Here is a 17,573-nt window from a genome sequence, read left to right as displayed (position 1 = left end):
AAACCACTAATATGTCAAAATACTGCATGGACAAAGTATACTATTCTTGTCCATTCCAGCTTGTGCCCTGTCTCTACTTCAGTTCGTGTGGTAAACACTCTGACTTGACACTCTCTACACTCCAATGTTCTAACACTAACCACAATCCTCTTGCTTCAAATGCATTGTCCCAGTTACCAATCTCTTCCCACACTCCTCTCCCCGCCTCCAGCCAACTCTTCTTTCTGGCTGGCTCTACTACATGCCCCCGAATGCCAACTTCTTACTCGTACCTTCCAGGCATTTGCATTCCTGCTCCTCCTTCTCCTATCAATTCTCAAAACTCCTCCCCCATAAAGATTTTCACTAAAAATTGGTTCATTTGCTATTCCTCTCTGAGTATTTCTGTCCTGACACCCCAGTTCTTCCCTGTAATCCCCAACTTGCCAGCTTGAGTCTTCCCACATCAAATATTCATTTGACCTGCAACTTCCCTTTGCTCACTATTACGTCAACCAGAAGGTTTCTCCTCCCAGTCCCAGTCTTCAACTTTGCTCCTACCAGTCCTAGATTTCACCTCTACTTCTCCACTCTGGTTGCTGTCCTCTAGGCATTTGGCCTGGATGAATCATCTTCCATAGGACTCACTTGCCAACACATTTGTTAAAAGCAGAAAGAGAATCAGGCTCTCAGCATTCAGTTTCACACCTAGCAATTTGGGTGCTCTCAAAACTCCGTTATGCCCCAACCTCAATCTTGAAACTGTCTTTTTTCCTCAAAAAATTTCAGCCCAAGACAGGCACCAGGCATGCAGGTCTTCAGGCCACATCATGAGAAAATAGCAATATAATTTAAAAAACTTTAAAGACTATTAAAAATGGAAACCAGAATTTCAAAACTGAACATTGGTTCAGAAGCACAAAAGGCAGAATTACCAAAGCCACATATATTAAACAAACAAAAATAACAATGGTGTGACTTGTCTATGTGACTGAACAACATGAAGTAAATGTCTAAAAATGTCTAACTCATCTTGAGGTTAAGCCTCAAAAGTTAACACAAACTTCATTCTTCACCTTTGTATACGAGTGGTATACATGGCAACACAAAGGGTGAGCATGTATATAACATAAAATCATTATGAAAGTTTTCTAATGTAAAGATCTAATTAGCAAGGTGCACATTCTTCCTCAATACCCATGTAAAACATGTATATTCAAAATGGCTAAAGAAAAGTAGAATTAAGACATTCTTTTGATAAGCAATTCATGCAAAGGCCTAGAGAGAGATTTGTCAATAGACGTGTAACACACACTGCCCTTTTACTGCTCCTTTTCTTTGTTATTAATGTTACCTTTCTTCTTTATCCAAAGTTTTCTTCTCTGCAGAGCTGATCTTTTTTGGTGGTACAGGAGGTGTCACCTTTCTGCATATCTCTTCAATTATACGTTTGTTCAATCTGCTCTGTACAGCAGCTTTCAATAAAATTCTTTCTACTGCTGTCATTCCATCACCATGAGAGTATCTTGGAATTTCTGGGTGGATTAAAACATCCACATCATCTAGCCATGGAGGATAGTAAGAGTTTTGTTTTCCTGAGAGTTTATGATGCAATTTGATCAGCAAGGACAGAATGCTTTCCTTGACCTCTAGAATGGCTGTGGTTAGCTGTGGAGTTGCTCCAGGTGCAGACCATTTCATTGACGTTTTGGGCCGAACCACCTGATTTGCCTCACTGGTGTTTCGATTGATGATCTCTTGAAATTTCTTCCTGCGTTCTGCGACCAAACTGAACACTTGAGCTGTCCCCGAGTTCTTGGGGGGGGAATTACAATGTTTAATTTTCAAAAATACAAGTATAGACAATACACATTTATAAAACTATAAAAAATATTTTAAGCTAGGAGGAAAAGCATTAAACATTTGAAGTTTCCTTTCCCCTTCCAAAAAGCACTGAGATTTGGTATAGCAAAATACTAAATCCACATACCATGTTTTTTATACAAATTTGTAATAGCTGCATAAAAAGCCAGGTACAAAATGAAAATGTCATTCATACCAAAAGAATCAACAACTGGCTTTGCTCTAGTCTAACTCAGAATTCTGTTTTCCAAAGAAATATTTCCTTACTTTTTCTAGAATATTCATAACTTCTAGAATTTTCATTTAATTTCAGTGTCTTTATTTAAGTCTACTGAGCTCTGCTGCACAATGCAACTCATAATCCACAGAGGTTAACATAGGTGAGCCCATACATCCCCACAGGCACTATCCATTTTGTGTAGGTTTATTAGCTGAGATCCAGAAGCTTGCTATTCAAGATACATGAGCATGAGCGCAGTTACATTAATGACAGAGCCCTATTCTATCTATACTAACCTGCTTTCAGTCCCAGATTAAGGGCACATGGAAGCTACTCACATATACTGAATCCCTAGCAGAGATGTTTCCTCAATATTTTGAACATGAAATTCAAAATGCTTTACATCTTACCCTTTCCTTCTCAGGACTCTGACCAGCCAAGAGATATCAAATTCTTCAGAGATCAAATGTAAAAATGGGATTCTGACAATCATCTCACCTACCTTATGCTCTAATATATTTCACTGCAGCTACCTAATTTTCGACCTTTTTTTCTAACATTAACATGCAAAAGAAACATCCATTACGTTCCACTACATCTGGCATACAGTAATAGGCAGTGCTGTATACAAAAGTTTTCCTGAGACAGAGGTGGTATTATTGACTGGATATAAATTTTTCAGGATCCCACTGTTCACATCTTCATTTTGTTTTCAAAAAAAAACCAAAAAACCCAAACCAAATAAACTTGCCATTAATAATTTAAAATGCACTTTCAATGTAAGGTTAAAAGTTCTCTAAATTCAAGAATGCTAAGACTACTCTACATTATTAAATGTTAGTAATATCTTGGCAAGACAGAACAGGCCTAAACACAAAGCTCAAGCAGTAAGCTATTGATGACATTTTATATTTGATAGAAAGCTTTTATTTCAAAATGCGCATTAAAAATTAAGAGCATTTCGTTGTTTAAAAATCTACTACCTAAGATTACACTCAATAATATGAAAAAAGCATGAGTCCTTGCAATATGAATTAAGAGGAAATTCAGGAAAATTAGATTTCACTGAATGTTAAGGTGAGCACAGTTAAAGCCATGTTGCTAAGTTGATTGCTTAGGAGAACAAACTGCACACAGATCTACCTCTCTCTGGAGGCTCTTCCGCCTTGAACTCTGGTAGATTGAGGACAAAAAAAAAAAACAAGTCATTAAATACATCATTTGCAAGGAGGTATCAATTGAAATAACTTCTGTTTCTATTATCAGTACACTCAAAGATTACTGGAGAAAAAAAAATATCCTAAGCAATTCATAAAAACAGTGAAAAAATACTCCTAACAAAAAAGACCAAACAGGAGATAACTTAAACTACTCTGGAAAAATTAGTATTTGTATATACTTACTTGTGATGAAGCTAAACCATCAGAACTTGTACTTGCAGGTGGTTCCCTCTTCACCTCTGGAGCAGTCTCTGGCACTCTTACTCGAACATAGTTAATGAAGTGACGCATATTAGAAACCAAGTTACTACCTGGAAACCAACTATCATGGCAACGCTCTTGACCACCTGCAGATTCCTAAAATAATAATAAAGAAAGAAGTATACTTGCTTTTATGTGTAATTCATGTGGGGTTTATAATTGCATTACAGAGGCCACCATCTCTCCATGAGACAGGAACAAGTATGCTGAACAGTATGTATCTCACTAGAGCTGATACACCTCTTTAAAATTACATGACTGATGCCAACCATGAGGACTACAGGTCTGCTAAGTACATAGATCTGTACGTTTGGTTCTAATATAATCAAATACAGACATCAGACCTATGTAACAGAAGTAACAGGAACTACTTGGAGAAATCCAAAGCTGTAAAGTTTAAGATTAATAAAAAAAAAAATCCAAACTATACAAAGTCAGTCTCTGAAGGAGAAAAAAAGTTGCAGACCTGTAGTGATAAAAGCAACATTAAACAGCAGGAAAAATTAAGAAAGTTATATACCATAAGAGAATCTGGAATCATGAAAATAATGGATCTTTATATCCAAATTCTCACCAAAAGCATGTTAAAACTTTGGCTAATTGACATATTTTAGAAGATACAGACTTCAGCAATAACATGCTCAGTGATAAATATTTCAGTTGAAAAATCCAGATATTTTAAGCAAGCTTCATAATCAATAATTTTAAATTTTTTTTGCATCCAATTTCGTGTACTAATTTACAGAGTAGTAAAGATGTAACCAATCTGTCTTACCAGGTTATATATACAGAAGCTGTTGAAAGTTTCCTCCTGCTTAAGTAAAGATGTTTTATTCCCATGGTAAAATTATAATTTTAATAAACATCTGTTTTTAAATAACACGGAATCATTAGACAATACTTTTATATTTTAATGAAAAAGATAGAGTTTATTCTTACCTCTTCATCTGACTCCTGTTCCGGAGAATTTTCCAGTCCCAGCTCAATCAAATACAAAACCATGCACAGCACATGTTCTGATAAATTCTGGTGATCCATTAATATCTGGGGGGGGGGGGGGGGGGGGGGGGGAAGAAAAAAAAGAAGACATTCACATGTTAGAAGCTTTCACCTTTGAGAGTTTCACAATCCCTATTACAAAAAAAACAAAACCCAAAACTGCTAAAAACCTGACGGACAGCTCTAACAAACCAGATGGTAAAGAAAGTAGCTCAGTATACTACCTACAAATAATGCCTCAGAGCATGTCCTTCCAGGTTGGCCACACTAGGAAAGGTAGAAGAATGTCTTGAATCACATATATTGATTTTTGCCTGGATTTGTTTTGGGGTTTGTTTGTTTCTATCATGATACACAAGTATCAGTTAAAAGAAAAGACTGGACAGGCAGAACACAGTAACACCACTTGCTACCTCAGTGTATTCTGGGCTGACACTGAGCACCAATTTCAGCATGTAAAACAGTTTTCTTTTTGTTGCACAGTAACACTTTCTAAGCCCTATCATATGCACAAAGATATGGTTAGGAAAAAATTATTTTCAAGAGCAGTGAATTTCCTATTCAATTTCCTGGAATACCTACTCTGAAACATCAGCAGGATATTTTACATTTCACTCTTGTTATGATTGAATGCTCCAGCACAATACCTGATTATGCTATAGGATTAAAAAAAAGGAACAAACAAAACCCCCAACATAAACTTCTAAGTAAGCCGAGAACAGTAAGAGTATCAACATTAATATAGCTCTTCAATAATAGCAATGGAGCACTACTACAAAATAAGATGTGGATGTGATGGATCAAAAGCATGCTGTCTTTAAAAGACAGGAAATCATTATTCCACTCAGCCCTTTAAGATTTGACTATATCTAACTTACAAAAGTTTTCTGGACAACACACTTCGGACCCTCAGGTTTTATAATTATTTTTTTTAAGATTACTAAAAATTATTTTGAGGTTTAGAAAAAACTGACCTTTGAGCATCACCACAAAAGCAAAATTTAACTTTACAACTTTCCAGTCAAACAAACTTGTACCTTCAAACTGTTGCTAGCTCAAGATGCAATTCAATTTAACATCAAGCTGCCAGATATAGCCACACAGATACCACTACTGTCAGGTACAAGCAAAGAGCTGCTCCCACCCTCCCCTCTTTTTTTCACGTGACTAGTCACCAGAAGGCCTTTAAGTCCTAGTCTTATAAGCAATGCCTAGATAACTGGAAACACCAGAAGGGTTAACATTAATTTAGTTCACAACCATCTTCACATAATCCTTTTTAATTATAAATACTAAATAACCTTATCTTTAATTTAATAAATGCCCATATCTTTCTTCTAAAACAGCTTTCAATGCATTGAGAGGAAGAAGCAGTGCTGCTGAAATTAAAAACCCAAACAGCTTTTCTCTTGATAAAAGCTTCTGACTTAAGGGAAAGAAAATGGCAAGTGCCTGCAAGTTACCAAAAAAGAGGATGAGAAAATATGTTGAAAATTTCATTGTAGACAGGCTACTAGAGAAATGAGTATTATTCATAAGAGGATGGCATATAAGGAGAAGGGAGAATTAGTAGTAAAATAGTAACATTTTTATATATTCTTTTAAGGGAGTTTTTTGAAAGTACACTAGTTACAGTCAAACCTACAGCTTACTGAAGTAATTAATGTGAAAACAATAAGAAGCTCTTGAGAAAAACTCCTTTTCTGACATAAAGGTGAAATTTATTGAATGAATTCAGGTAAAATCTTAAGTCATTCATTTCAACGGTATACTGACAATTTACAAGATACTTCATTAGAGAAAGAAATCAGCTGTAACAACTCATGGGAATAAGCACAGCTTTTTATAAATAGCACATTTTTACTATATTTTACAAATATTTTCTATTCAACTGAAGTTTAACAGTGAAATGAAATGAGCTTTAGGGGAGCTGGGAGCACTTAAGACAGCACAAAAGGAATGTCTGCCCAGGAAAAGTACTACTCAATCAAACCACTTCTTATAGGCCCTCATCTGCATCTGCAGCACAGTGCTGCGAAAACACTTTCCAAATACAAAGACACATTCAAAGTTTTCTGACGAATGTACTCTTCAAGAAGGATGTCCTTCTCTTAAAAAGGGCAGCCAACTGCCAAAGACAAAACAAACACAATTTAAAGGCATCAATTAGTCCTGAAAAACAAGTGCTATAACATTATCAAAAGCCAGAAGTGTGCCTGGGAAGTGATGTTAGAACCAACTGCAGTTATGAGGCATATCTGTCACCGAGGATCTAAAGCCATCGAGACTGCATATATTTGCAGAGGCTGCTGATGCCCTAAAACACTGCAGTGGGAGCCAAAGTAACACTACTCACACCACTATGCTCCCTGCAACTATCAAGGAGCAACAACTCAAATAGTAACTCTGACAGTTAAGATAGCTCTCCAGAGTAGAACTGCTAATCCACTGGGGTACCTGATTTAGTGTATGTATATATGAAATAATCATTCATGAAATCATGAAAATGGTTGAAAAACATCATCATACTAGACTTGGAAAACCAACCAACCAACCAACCTTATATCAATTTAAACCTGACAACTCCAAATGATCTATTCAAGTATCATGCTTCTAAGAACTCCTGTTCTGAAAAAAACAGAAATAAGATACTAAACTTAATGAGAATTATGACTGTACCTTATAAAGAAGTGTGAACAGTACAATGTGCAGAGTTTTACAGTGCAAAAGCTTTATGAGACCTTTGTAACTTGGGTGCAGTGGTGTTCTCTTCTTGTAAGGAGGCCATGGGTTCCCAGGGAATTTACCACTTTGCTTTAAACTGTTGAAAGAAATGAGACTTACGTTAAACACTACAATAATGTAGACAACAGCCACCATTACAGGTAACTATCCTGCATTCTTTTTGTTTAGACTGACTTTAGAATTGATGAGCATTTCTAAGGCAGCATTCCAAAACCAGGAATACATACACAAACTGAACCCATTCTTATTTTTCTGTGGATTACCACTGGTTTAAATGACCTTTATTTATAAAGTTAAATGAATTTTCAATTACTGCTATTAAATTAAGCTATGAATTTAAGAATTCCATTTTCATTCTAAGAGGCACATCAAAGAGGCAGAAAACTTTTCACTTCACCCATATCCACATGTTAGTCAGACACTGAACGTAGAAATCTCACATCTGTAGGAATGGATTACAGGCAATACCAGGAAACTCTGAACATAGAAATCACAGAATCACAGAATGGTTTGGAAGGGATCTAAAAGCTCATCTAGTTCCAACCCCCCTGCCATGGGCAGGGACATCTTCCACTAAGACGAGGTTGCTCCAAGCCCCATCCAACCTGGCCCTGAACACTGCCAGGGATGGGGCAGCCACAGATTCTCTGGGCAACCTGTTCCAGTTCCTCATCAACCTCATACAGAAGAATTTCTTCCTTACATCTAATCTAAATTTACTCTCTGCTAGTTCAAAGCCGTTTCCCCTTGTCCTGTAACTACATGGCCTTGTAAGAAGTCCCTCTCCAGCTTTAACATTAGCTATAGCTGACAGTACCAGTGTTACCATATCTGTGAATTTAAGTGTTAAGTTCAACACGGACCCAAATTTCTAATAATGAGCTGGAATCCAGTTCAGTGAATAATGCAGTTATTCAATAGAACATTACTCCATTCAAAATTCCTTACAGTGTACATTTATGATGACCCTTTGACTTAATGAAATGAGCACAGGGGCAGAGGATTATTTCACTAAGTTTATTATAAGGGCTTTTTAACCTTGTTTTTTACTCCCAAGGTATGCAAAAAAAGAGACAACCAAATTAAATTACCTGAAATCAAAATCTATAAGGATAAGAAGCTGTAAGGGATGGAATGTTAAGGAACAGAATTAAGACCAAATAATGTTGCTTCTTAGAACTTATGAGAGTTCCACAAATGTTTTTTTCCTGTATTTAGATCAGTATTTAATTCACCTGTGGTTTCTGCAATGGGGGAATACACAGAAAAACACTTGTCTTCAGTATTATTTCAAAACACAGAATACTGTAATACTGTGCTTCATGTACCTAAATGTAAAATAAAAATAGGTAAGACTGCTTTCTTTAAGTAATTTGTAACTGATTTTTAAATATTAACTTTTGGTTACGTATTTCATCTGTGATGACATTCACTACTTAGTCTGTGGCACTTCCTATGTATTTCTAAATATTTACAGAAGAGAAACAGACTAAGCTAACCGAAGCCCTGATACTCCTTCGACATTTATAAACTATTTACTCAAGGGCAAATCTGAGGCCTGAAAACATTGGTACATGATCAGTGCTACCAGACAGTGAAAACAAAAATATTATTGTGCAATGAGCAACGATAGGATGTTACACTTCTAAAAACGATCCAACTCACAATGCTGTGTATCTGTCCATTGCAGACTGCACATCTCTACGGTAAACCGTTCGAAGTATTACCATGACTGGGTCAAATTCTTTATCCCAAACTTCACCTGTTGTTTGAAAGAAGTTACATGTCAAAATTCTCTTTAAAGACCTTATAACTTATTCTAGATTCTCTTCTTCACTAGCTTTTTGCTATATAGTAATTTCTGAAATGACGTACAGTAATATTAATATTTCTTATTAATAATACTTACTGAACTAAAATTACTAGCATTGGTGGTCAGAACAGTATCTTTGGTGAAATTTTTATTAGTTCCAAAGCAAAAAAAATAAATTAACAATCTATTAAGGCAATAGATCTTTTCTGTTAACAAGCTTTATTTTACTTTATCTTTTTCCTTTCTGTTATGTAAAAATTTACAACGTGGGATAAAACATAAAAAGAAAAGTAAGATATTTCTGGTAAACAGTTGCAATATATGCTGAGGATATTAAAATTAAATTAAATTTAAAAATTAAGTGCATTTATCCAATTTTAAGTACACAAAGGCAGTACCAAAAAACCACCTTTCAGTACGCATCTTGTTTTGCTCTTTTAAATTTGCAAGCACAAGTAAGAAAAGGCTTACAACATTTTTCATTTGGTACTTGATAAGCATAAGCCCTCTTGAAAACAAGAAGAGTGCTGAGCAGTTAGCATGTAGGTGATATTTAACTACTAAATGCAATGAACCAAATGACTACAATACAATTTTCTGTTCAGTCTTGAAAATGGGCAACCTTCCTCTCCAAAAACAGTTATGCCCAATCCATTTACAAACATGCCTTTGTTTTAAAACTAAAACCTATGCATTATTTTGGGATTAAAATCTTCATTATCTCTGTTTAATTCCGTAGCTCTAAAGCAACATGCAGAGTGGCTTTTCAGAGCAATCACAAACAGGAAAGTCAAAACAGACTACAAAAATATCCTTTTTAACAGATTTTTTATTTACAAGTTATTTAATAAAATAAAACTAAGTTTCCAACCTAAAGCCAAATTAAGATGTTCATTCTATTAATTGCTTTGAAGTCCTTAGCTCTGGTAGCACAGCAATTGAAGGCAAGATACAGTGACCCCATAAAAGGAAGAAGAAACCCAGTAGGTACAGAATTTTAGCTCCACCAGCAGGTATAACACAAACCTTACAACATTCTTTAAAGTTTTCACAGGCAAAACTAAGCAGCTTTAGAGATTAAATTCCCCCAGGCAGGAAGACAAACAGTCTATCCTCCTATTAACCCCTGCTACTGTTAGCAGTTCTACAGATACACTCACATGGTGCTGAGAGAGAACACTTAGCATAGTTTCCACTATGTATGAAATACGATCAAATTTTGCTTGCAAAAAATCAGTTTTTTCTGGACATAGTTTACTACTGCAGTCTGAAACACAGACCAAGCTTCTCTGGGCTGCTAGTGCACAACTAGGAGAAAGGACTACGTGACCATATAGGGAGTATTAGAAATGGACACACTTAGCACCTTCAGCATACAAATCCACAGATAACAAGAAAAACTATGCCCTGTTTTTCAAACTGATGGTTAATTGAAGGAGAATCTGGGACTTCAGTGATCATAAAGTAGATTTTTCCCCTAAATTTAGGAAAGCCAAGGATTAGGAGAAATGAATCTCTATGTGACTTGCTTCAAGAGTGATAGGCCACAAACTACAATTCTTAAAAGCAACTGGAGTATCATCGTTCTTTTTGGGAACCTATACAGTCTTACAAAGATTGTAACACTTAAAACGCTGTAATACACAAGAAAACCATACTGGCTTTATTTCTGCAGAAGCTCTTTCAGTTTTGTATTACCGTAAGAAAAAGAGATTTTACATAGTGTTACAAATCACTTCAGTATTCACTGCCATAGATGAGATACTTAAAAAAAAAACCCAAAACACATTAAGATAAACAACCTATTCTAGAGGTAAAATATGTTAAAAGAACCCAAATACAAAAATAAAGAGAAAAACCCAAAACTCAAAACCAAAACCAACCAACCAAAACCAACTATAATGCTCCCTAACATTTTATAATTGACTATCAATCTCATTTTTTTTCCTTCACACAAAAAGACCAGCATGTCACAAGCTCAAGAAAAAAACAGACATCACATAAGGAAACACAGTTTACATTACATTAAAATAAACTTATTTTAAATACATAGGTGTTAAGCTGCCTAATTACACATCAAGGAACTAGAACAAATTAATTCCCAAAAGTGAAGTTTCAAAAAATTACCTCACTGGTTGCTCATTTGTGTACAAAGTGAGAGCTTGGCTGACTCATCAATTTACCAGTACAAAAAAATAGCAAACAAGTTAATTTGAGAACTAATACTGTACTAACAACAACAAAATCCACAAAAGAACACAGCCTACAAACCAAATGGTTTCAAGATTGTCAGACCAAACCCTTCTAGTTCTCAAGGGAGGTACACAGGGGAGGAAGGAGTTAATCCCTCTTCAGCTTTGCCATGAGCTGAAGCACAACCAGAACACATGGAGCATTTCAAATTCCTACAGGCTTATCTGCTCAGTGACAGGAAACAGTAATGGAACACTGAGTTGCTAAGTTTTTCCTCTCCTTCGATATACCAATATTGTGTCAAGTCCGATTTAGATGATGAGTTGACTGGGAGACGAAACTTGTCATTTTTGTGCTGTATGCGTTGTAGAATTACAGAACAATATTCTGTAATCTGTCCACCTTGAACTTTGCTCTAGACCCTCACTATTGACTAGGAAAAATGTTACAGTATACCAAGACAGTTAAGCAATGCAAAAGAATGAATTATATATCATGGTACCTTTATTAATGAAAATGCAGAGTTCACAGACAGTATATCTTTGCAACTGACACCTCACTAGTGCTAACAGTTGTAGACTGAAGAATGTAAATCAGACTTTTTTAAATCCCATGAGTAATGACATATGCAGACCAGTGAAATATAAATAACAATTTTTCAGTTCTCCTTTATTTCCCTTGTTTTCTAAGGGTACTCGAGGAACACGAGATGCTCCTTTTCACTCTAGATCAAAATAAAATTATTAAAACCTACCAACAGTCTTTAGCAGTGCTTTTCAAGAAGAGACAGAAAATCATGAAAAAGTCAAACAAGTTTTGTGGGGTTTTGGTGGTGGTAGTTTGGGGTTTTTGTGAGGAAGGTGAGGCAGGGTTTTTATTCATCAGTTGGGCTTTTCTACTTGTTTGTTTTCCTAAAAAAGAAACCTCTGGATAAGCATCTTACCACCCAGTATTTTACAAGAGGATACTGATTACTGTACCTTTAGGTGTATACATTCCTTGTTGCATAGAACCTCCAGGTTCAAAAACAGGAGCTTTAAAATCAGCAACTGCTGACAAGACCGATTCAAAGCTTAAGCTTCCTGGAATAATACCACTTTTAGGATTGGGGTTTTCTGGAATGTAATGTTTGTGTTAAGGAAAGCAAAGTTAACTTAGTTGCAGTACACAGCATCTTACTCCCCTCTTAACAATTTCAGTCACTCATTTCAGAGGCTATGTTTCGGCAGTGCTCTGTGTTTACCACAAGAGGTCTGTATGCTCCAGCTGCTACAGAACAATAACTATTAGTGAAGTGAATCAATGCCTCTTAAGCACTAAACTTTTTAAAGCAAGCCAATTGCTACATGCTTGGCTGAAGAGAAGTATTAAATGAGAAATAAGAACTGCTATCTGTAGTATATATAAATTTTTTATACTTGCCCTTATTTACTAACACTTTGGCTCTCTTCATAGCAAGAATATTTTACATTTACAGCCAAGTGCAGTAAATAGTTTGGGATCCATAAACACACTAAGTAATTCTCCATTTTGAATTGGCTATTTCTCATTTTTGGGAGCAACACTCAAGTGACCTACAGGCATTACCCCAAATCACAAGCAGCAATTACAAATAAGGAAACGTGATTGCTTGTAGAAATTATTTACTTATTTTACATAGTTAAGTGAATCACTTTAAGTGATCTGCTTATTTTACATACTTAAGTGATCGAGTCACTAAGTGGTATTGCAATAATAATTTTTATAACATTTTTAACTATCTTCTTTCCCATCTTTATAAATTCCTAGTATTTTGCGCTGCTTATCCCTGGGCTCTTTTGGACAATCACCACAAGCCATTTAATTTGCCTACAAAGCCTAATACACTGATAGCAGTTAAGACCTGAGCATTTGCATTCAACTGTTTGGGAACATGAACCATATTTCACTGTGCAGAAAGACTTACTAGATTTTCCTGTTCTTCAAGTAAGATGCTTCCCCCATGACATACACATTTCCCTCTCATTTCAAAGCAGCATTCAGAATTGCTATTATTTGCATTTTTAGCTATTGATAGCAAACACCAATATAGCATAGAGTGGCTGCTTTTTATACTGTCATAAAATTAGCAATAAACGAAAGCTCAAATCATAACCAGATAAAGGTTATGCTTGGCTAAACTTTAAAAAATACTATTGGAAAACAGACTTATCACCTCACACCTAAAAGACTTCTGTACTGTTTAAAAAATAATAAAAACAGCAGTTCAGCATTTTGGATCAATATTAAAACTATTACAATCTACTGCATATTTTGCAAGAAAAAACAAAGTTGGAGCAAATGCCTTTGCTGATAAGTACATGCAAACACACCTTCACGTGATTTTTTTATAACTACATAAGCTGAAAACATGTTTTAAGCTCAAAAATCCTACTATTATCCAGGTATCTGTCATTCTCATATGTGCACATTAATTAATATATTCCAAGGATATAAGATCCAATAATGAACTGTGTGTCCTGTCATTCATACAGAGCTGGGCAACCATCTCTGCTCTGAGGATCTCATCATCTGTCATTCCTAGAAGGGTAAAATTTTAAAAGCCATTAAAATAACATGATTTTAAAACACACATTCAGCTACATGTTTATCATTAAATGCAAGTTAAACTTGATACAAACATTAACAAATTCTCAGTCAGGAAAGACAGGCACAAAGTAAACCTGCTGTCTTTCTGAAAAGGATGATCACATATATAAATTGCCCACTTGTATTAAAGTTTTTTTCCCCACATTTCTATGTATTATCATAGAATCGTTTGGGTTAGAAGGGACCTTAAAGATCATCTAGTTCCAACCCCCTTGCCATGGGCAGGAACACCTTCCACTAGAGCAGGTTGCTCCAAGCCTCAACCAACGTGGTCCTGAGCACTGCCACAGATGAGGCAGCCACAGCTTCTCTGGGCATCCTGTTCCACTGTGTCTCACCACCCTCACAGTAATTCAGGAAGTGGCAAAAGTGAAACCAAGTATCAAATGCTTTAAGTTACTATGTGATTAATCAGCTTCATGGTAGCTACTAAATGTTGAATATAAACAGGCACGTTACTTACATACAAGTACTCCTAAAGCAGCAATTCTTACCTAAATGTAAACGAAGACTTAACAGAAGGACCAAAAACGTTAAGGCTCCTTCCAACATTGACCTTTCATGCTCTGAATCAAGGACTGTATTTTGATGCTGTGATGCCATCGTTAAGAGATCTACCACCTTAAATCTACACAGGAAAGACTGAAGTCATCATTCTCCAACATTAAAACACCAATATGAAATGTAACAATAAACTCGGGATTCCATTCATTCAGCAACCCGTAATTAATACAAAATGAAATGCATAATGCAATGCGTAATACAAACATACAAGAAAACCCTCTTTTTTTAAATTTGGATTTTTTGTTTAACTATGGAATGTGCCATGGTGATATTTATTCCACAGGAAAATACCTATATATTTATGAATATATAAAAGCTAAAGCAAATAAATCTGTTCTCAAACAGTTTTATCCAGAATCAAAAGCCAATCCCATATAAAAACAAGGATACACCTTGAGATACTTCTTTCGGTAGAGCCCTTAAGTGTTAGTTTTGACTAGGCAGAGTTGCACCACTGAAGATGTGTCCCAGCTATGCAACTTTTCTCTCACATGGCATAAATTAGTCAACAGCTCGCACAACACTGAACAAGAACATTCATCTTTTAACCCTACCTTTCGAAAACAGATGAAATAAAATAATCCGGGTCCAGCCTAGAGGCACAGACCTGTGGAAAGAGAATAAATCCATTTGATTCAGTAGTTCATTTGTAAACAAGCATTGGCTTGGCTTCTCAGAAAATGTAACTTACTTGTAGCAGATAAATATCAGGATCAATCATTGAATTGCAGAAATGAGACTGCACGTAAGTCATGGCCTGCCCTTTAATTTGTAGACCATTTCTAACCCACATATTGCTGTGAATTTCAGAAAGACTTGCCTGTTGAGGGAAAATAAAATAAGTTGTTACAAATATTTCAAGAATATTCAGCTATTTAGGTCAACATTAGCAAATCATCAATATATTATTGCACCTATAGATACATACACACTACATCTTCATACATACACCTTTTTTATACCAGCATACTTCTGGAGAGTGAGGGATGAAGAGGAACCACTGCAAGTTTATGAAACACATACTATACTTTCATATAAAAGCATATTTCAGACAACAAAAGTTATCAAAGCCAATGAAGTGATTTATGCATTTATTAAAATGTTGAAAAGTACACCAAAAATGAAGGCAAAAAAGTTAGATGTAAAAGCAGTGATTACAAATACTGCTCATTACCACTGACATACAAATAAATACAAATCGTAAATTTTAGAAAAGTTGTAGGGTGCATCCATTCCTGAACTCATTTTCAATTTAAGATAGGAAATTTTCAGCTTCAGGTTTCTTCTCAACTTGCACTCCTTTGGTAGCTATTCCATAAACATGTAATGCCATGTTTTCAAAGGGTCAGTAAACTTTCTCCTTAAACTTTTGAAAGTGCTATAGTGAGTATTATTATCATACTTGTCAGAGTATGATAATTAACACCACATATTTAATTTTGGAAATAAGGAAAAAAAAATCCTAACTACTCAGTATATTCTAGATGTTATTGTCACATATTGCTTATTTTGATATTCCCCAATTAAGACATACTAGCCCTTGTTAAATACTTACAAATATGTTTAAGTGACTGGGATTAAAAGAATCAGACAGCAATTATTTTTTGTTGTATATCTCTACACCTGCAAAGTCAGAAGTCTGCCCATACCTGAATCTGAAGTGGGTGAATCATTAGTTTCATCAGCATCTCCTGATCTGGCAAGATTGTATCCAGATCTAGTTCTTGGCATTTGACGGCCTAGAAACAAAAGCAAGCATACACTGTACTGAACAATCACACTCAACAGGGAATTTCCACCATCTGCATGACTAAAACATGTGCTTACCTTACTTAAAAACATGGCAAAGTAACGGTGCAATGGCAAATGAAAAGTAACTTGGTTAGGAGCTGGCTGAAAGCAAAATAAAGATATTTTAATATCATACATTAAAAAGAAAAAAACCACACACCTACAAGTGATTTTTCACAACCACCAAGAACAGTATCTTGCATGTCTACATTTCATGGTCCTAGTTTCCACTAACTTCATATTAGTTCATTCCCTGCACTTCCTAATGATTCATAAATTTCCTTAGTGAAACAACTGCAGTTAATCGCTTACTAAATCCCCAGTAGGTAACTACACTACTCTGATTGAGTATCACTTGTTAAAGTGGCAAAACTGCCTCCCACTACCATATTAGAAGAGGACTTCTGTTTTGCCATTGCTTCAGCTCATTCACTGGAACATGAATGATACATGCTTTTAAGCATGATACACTGGTACATGAATGATAATGCTTTTAAGACTCACTGTTTAAGCTAGCATCAGCAAATCTAAATTACCAAGAACCTACAAGAAACAATCGTAGGACATAACATTGTAAATATTAACTACAAACTCTAATTTCAGCATGGCAATCCTTTTTTATTCAGTACCTAGAACTATGATTTAATTTAAGAGGGTGATGAGAAAGTAGGGAGTGTATCACCTCTGAAGTTTAATCAGATTTTCACAGTACTTCACTTAAATTCACTAGGGATATTTACCTCATCTACGAAGTTGATAGCATCAAACCAGTCCTGAAGTGCTTCAAGGCAATATCTGACAACATTTCGTGTGTATTCCTGTGTTTCCTGCAGTAAGAGAAACCAGTGTACCACATGAGCCAAAACTGTTTTAAGAAAGCATCATTGTTTTTCTATTAAAAATGATTGTATCATATAACTCTCTAACAGTGCCCTAAAAACTGTAATATATTTCAGATTAAATCATGAAATTGTATTTCAAGACTAGAACTATACATTGTCCTCCAGGAGAAAAGCAGTGATATGAAGAAGGGAAGGCTGTGTGGGAGCTAAAATACACAGTGAGCTGAACTTACAAAGCCTGACTTCTTAATGGACTTTTCCTTTAAGCTTCCCTTCCCCCTAAACATAAGACTCCAGACCTGCCTCACAGTCTTAGGATATGCATGACGCATTTCTTAAGCAAAAGCCAGCAGTGCTTTAGCCAGCCAGACACTGTGCAAGTGCTGACTGGCTCAGACACCTTTCTCATCAGGAAATACAACAGCCACACTCCCATCCTGCTGCTCCACCCTCTA

The 17,573-nt window shown here is 35.7% G+C and overlaps 1 protein-coding gene across 9 annotated transcripts in view; it reads right to left on the bottom strand.

Moving 5' to 3' along the window:
• UBR3 (ubiquitin protein ligase E3 component n-recognin 3) overlaps positions 1-17,573 on the bottom strand; it is a 109,008-nt gene that overhangs the window by 53,880 nt on the left and 37,555 nt on the right. For 7 of the 9 annotated variants that reach the window (XM_061453074.1, XM_061453014.1, XM_061453021.1 and 4 more), the window contains 14 exons: positions 17,017-17,103; positions 16,313-16,378; positions 16,135-16,224; positions 15,177-15,305; positions 15,040-15,092; positions 14,416-14,549; positions 13,767-13,852; positions 12,274-12,415; positions 8,953-9,049; positions 7,222-7,363; positions 4,483-4,587; positions 3,466-3,639; positions 3,206-3,235; positions 1,334-1,794 (listed from right to left, as the gene is read on the bottom strand). In XM_061453074.1, coding sequence (XP_061309058.1) covers positions 1,334-1,794; positions 3,206-3,235; positions 3,466-3,639; positions 4,483-4,587; positions 7,222-7,363; positions 8,953-9,049; positions 12,274-12,415; positions 13,767-13,852; positions 14,416-14,549; positions 15,040-15,092; positions 15,177-15,305; positions 16,135-16,224; positions 16,313-16,378; positions 17,017-17,103 — 1,796 coding nt within the window. The remainder of the gene's footprint in view (positions 1-1,333; positions 1,795-3,205; positions 3,236-3,465; positions 3,640-4,482; positions 4,588-7,221; positions 7,364-8,952; positions 9,050-12,273; positions 12,416-13,766; positions 13,853-14,415; positions 14,550-15,039; positions 15,093-15,176; positions 15,306-16,134; positions 16,225-16,312; positions 16,379-17,016; positions 17,104-17,573) is intronic. The other 2 variants (XM_061453037.1, XM_061453047.1) reach the window with 1 other exon arrangement.

Source organism: Pezoporus flaviventris, unplaced genomic scaffold (assembly GCF_033815535.1).
Source record: "Pezoporus flaviventris isolate CSIRO_AGI_PZ_B2104156 unplaced genomic scaffold, CSIRO_AGI_Pfla_v1 ptg000001l, whole genome shotgun sequence".
NCBI classification, from domain to species: Eukaryota; Metazoa; Chordata; class Aves; order Psittaciformes; family Psittacidae; genus Pezoporus; species Pezoporus flaviventris.
The sequence above is the reverse complement of the archived record's forward strand: the minus strand, read 5'-3'. Positions and strand labels throughout refer to the sequence as shown.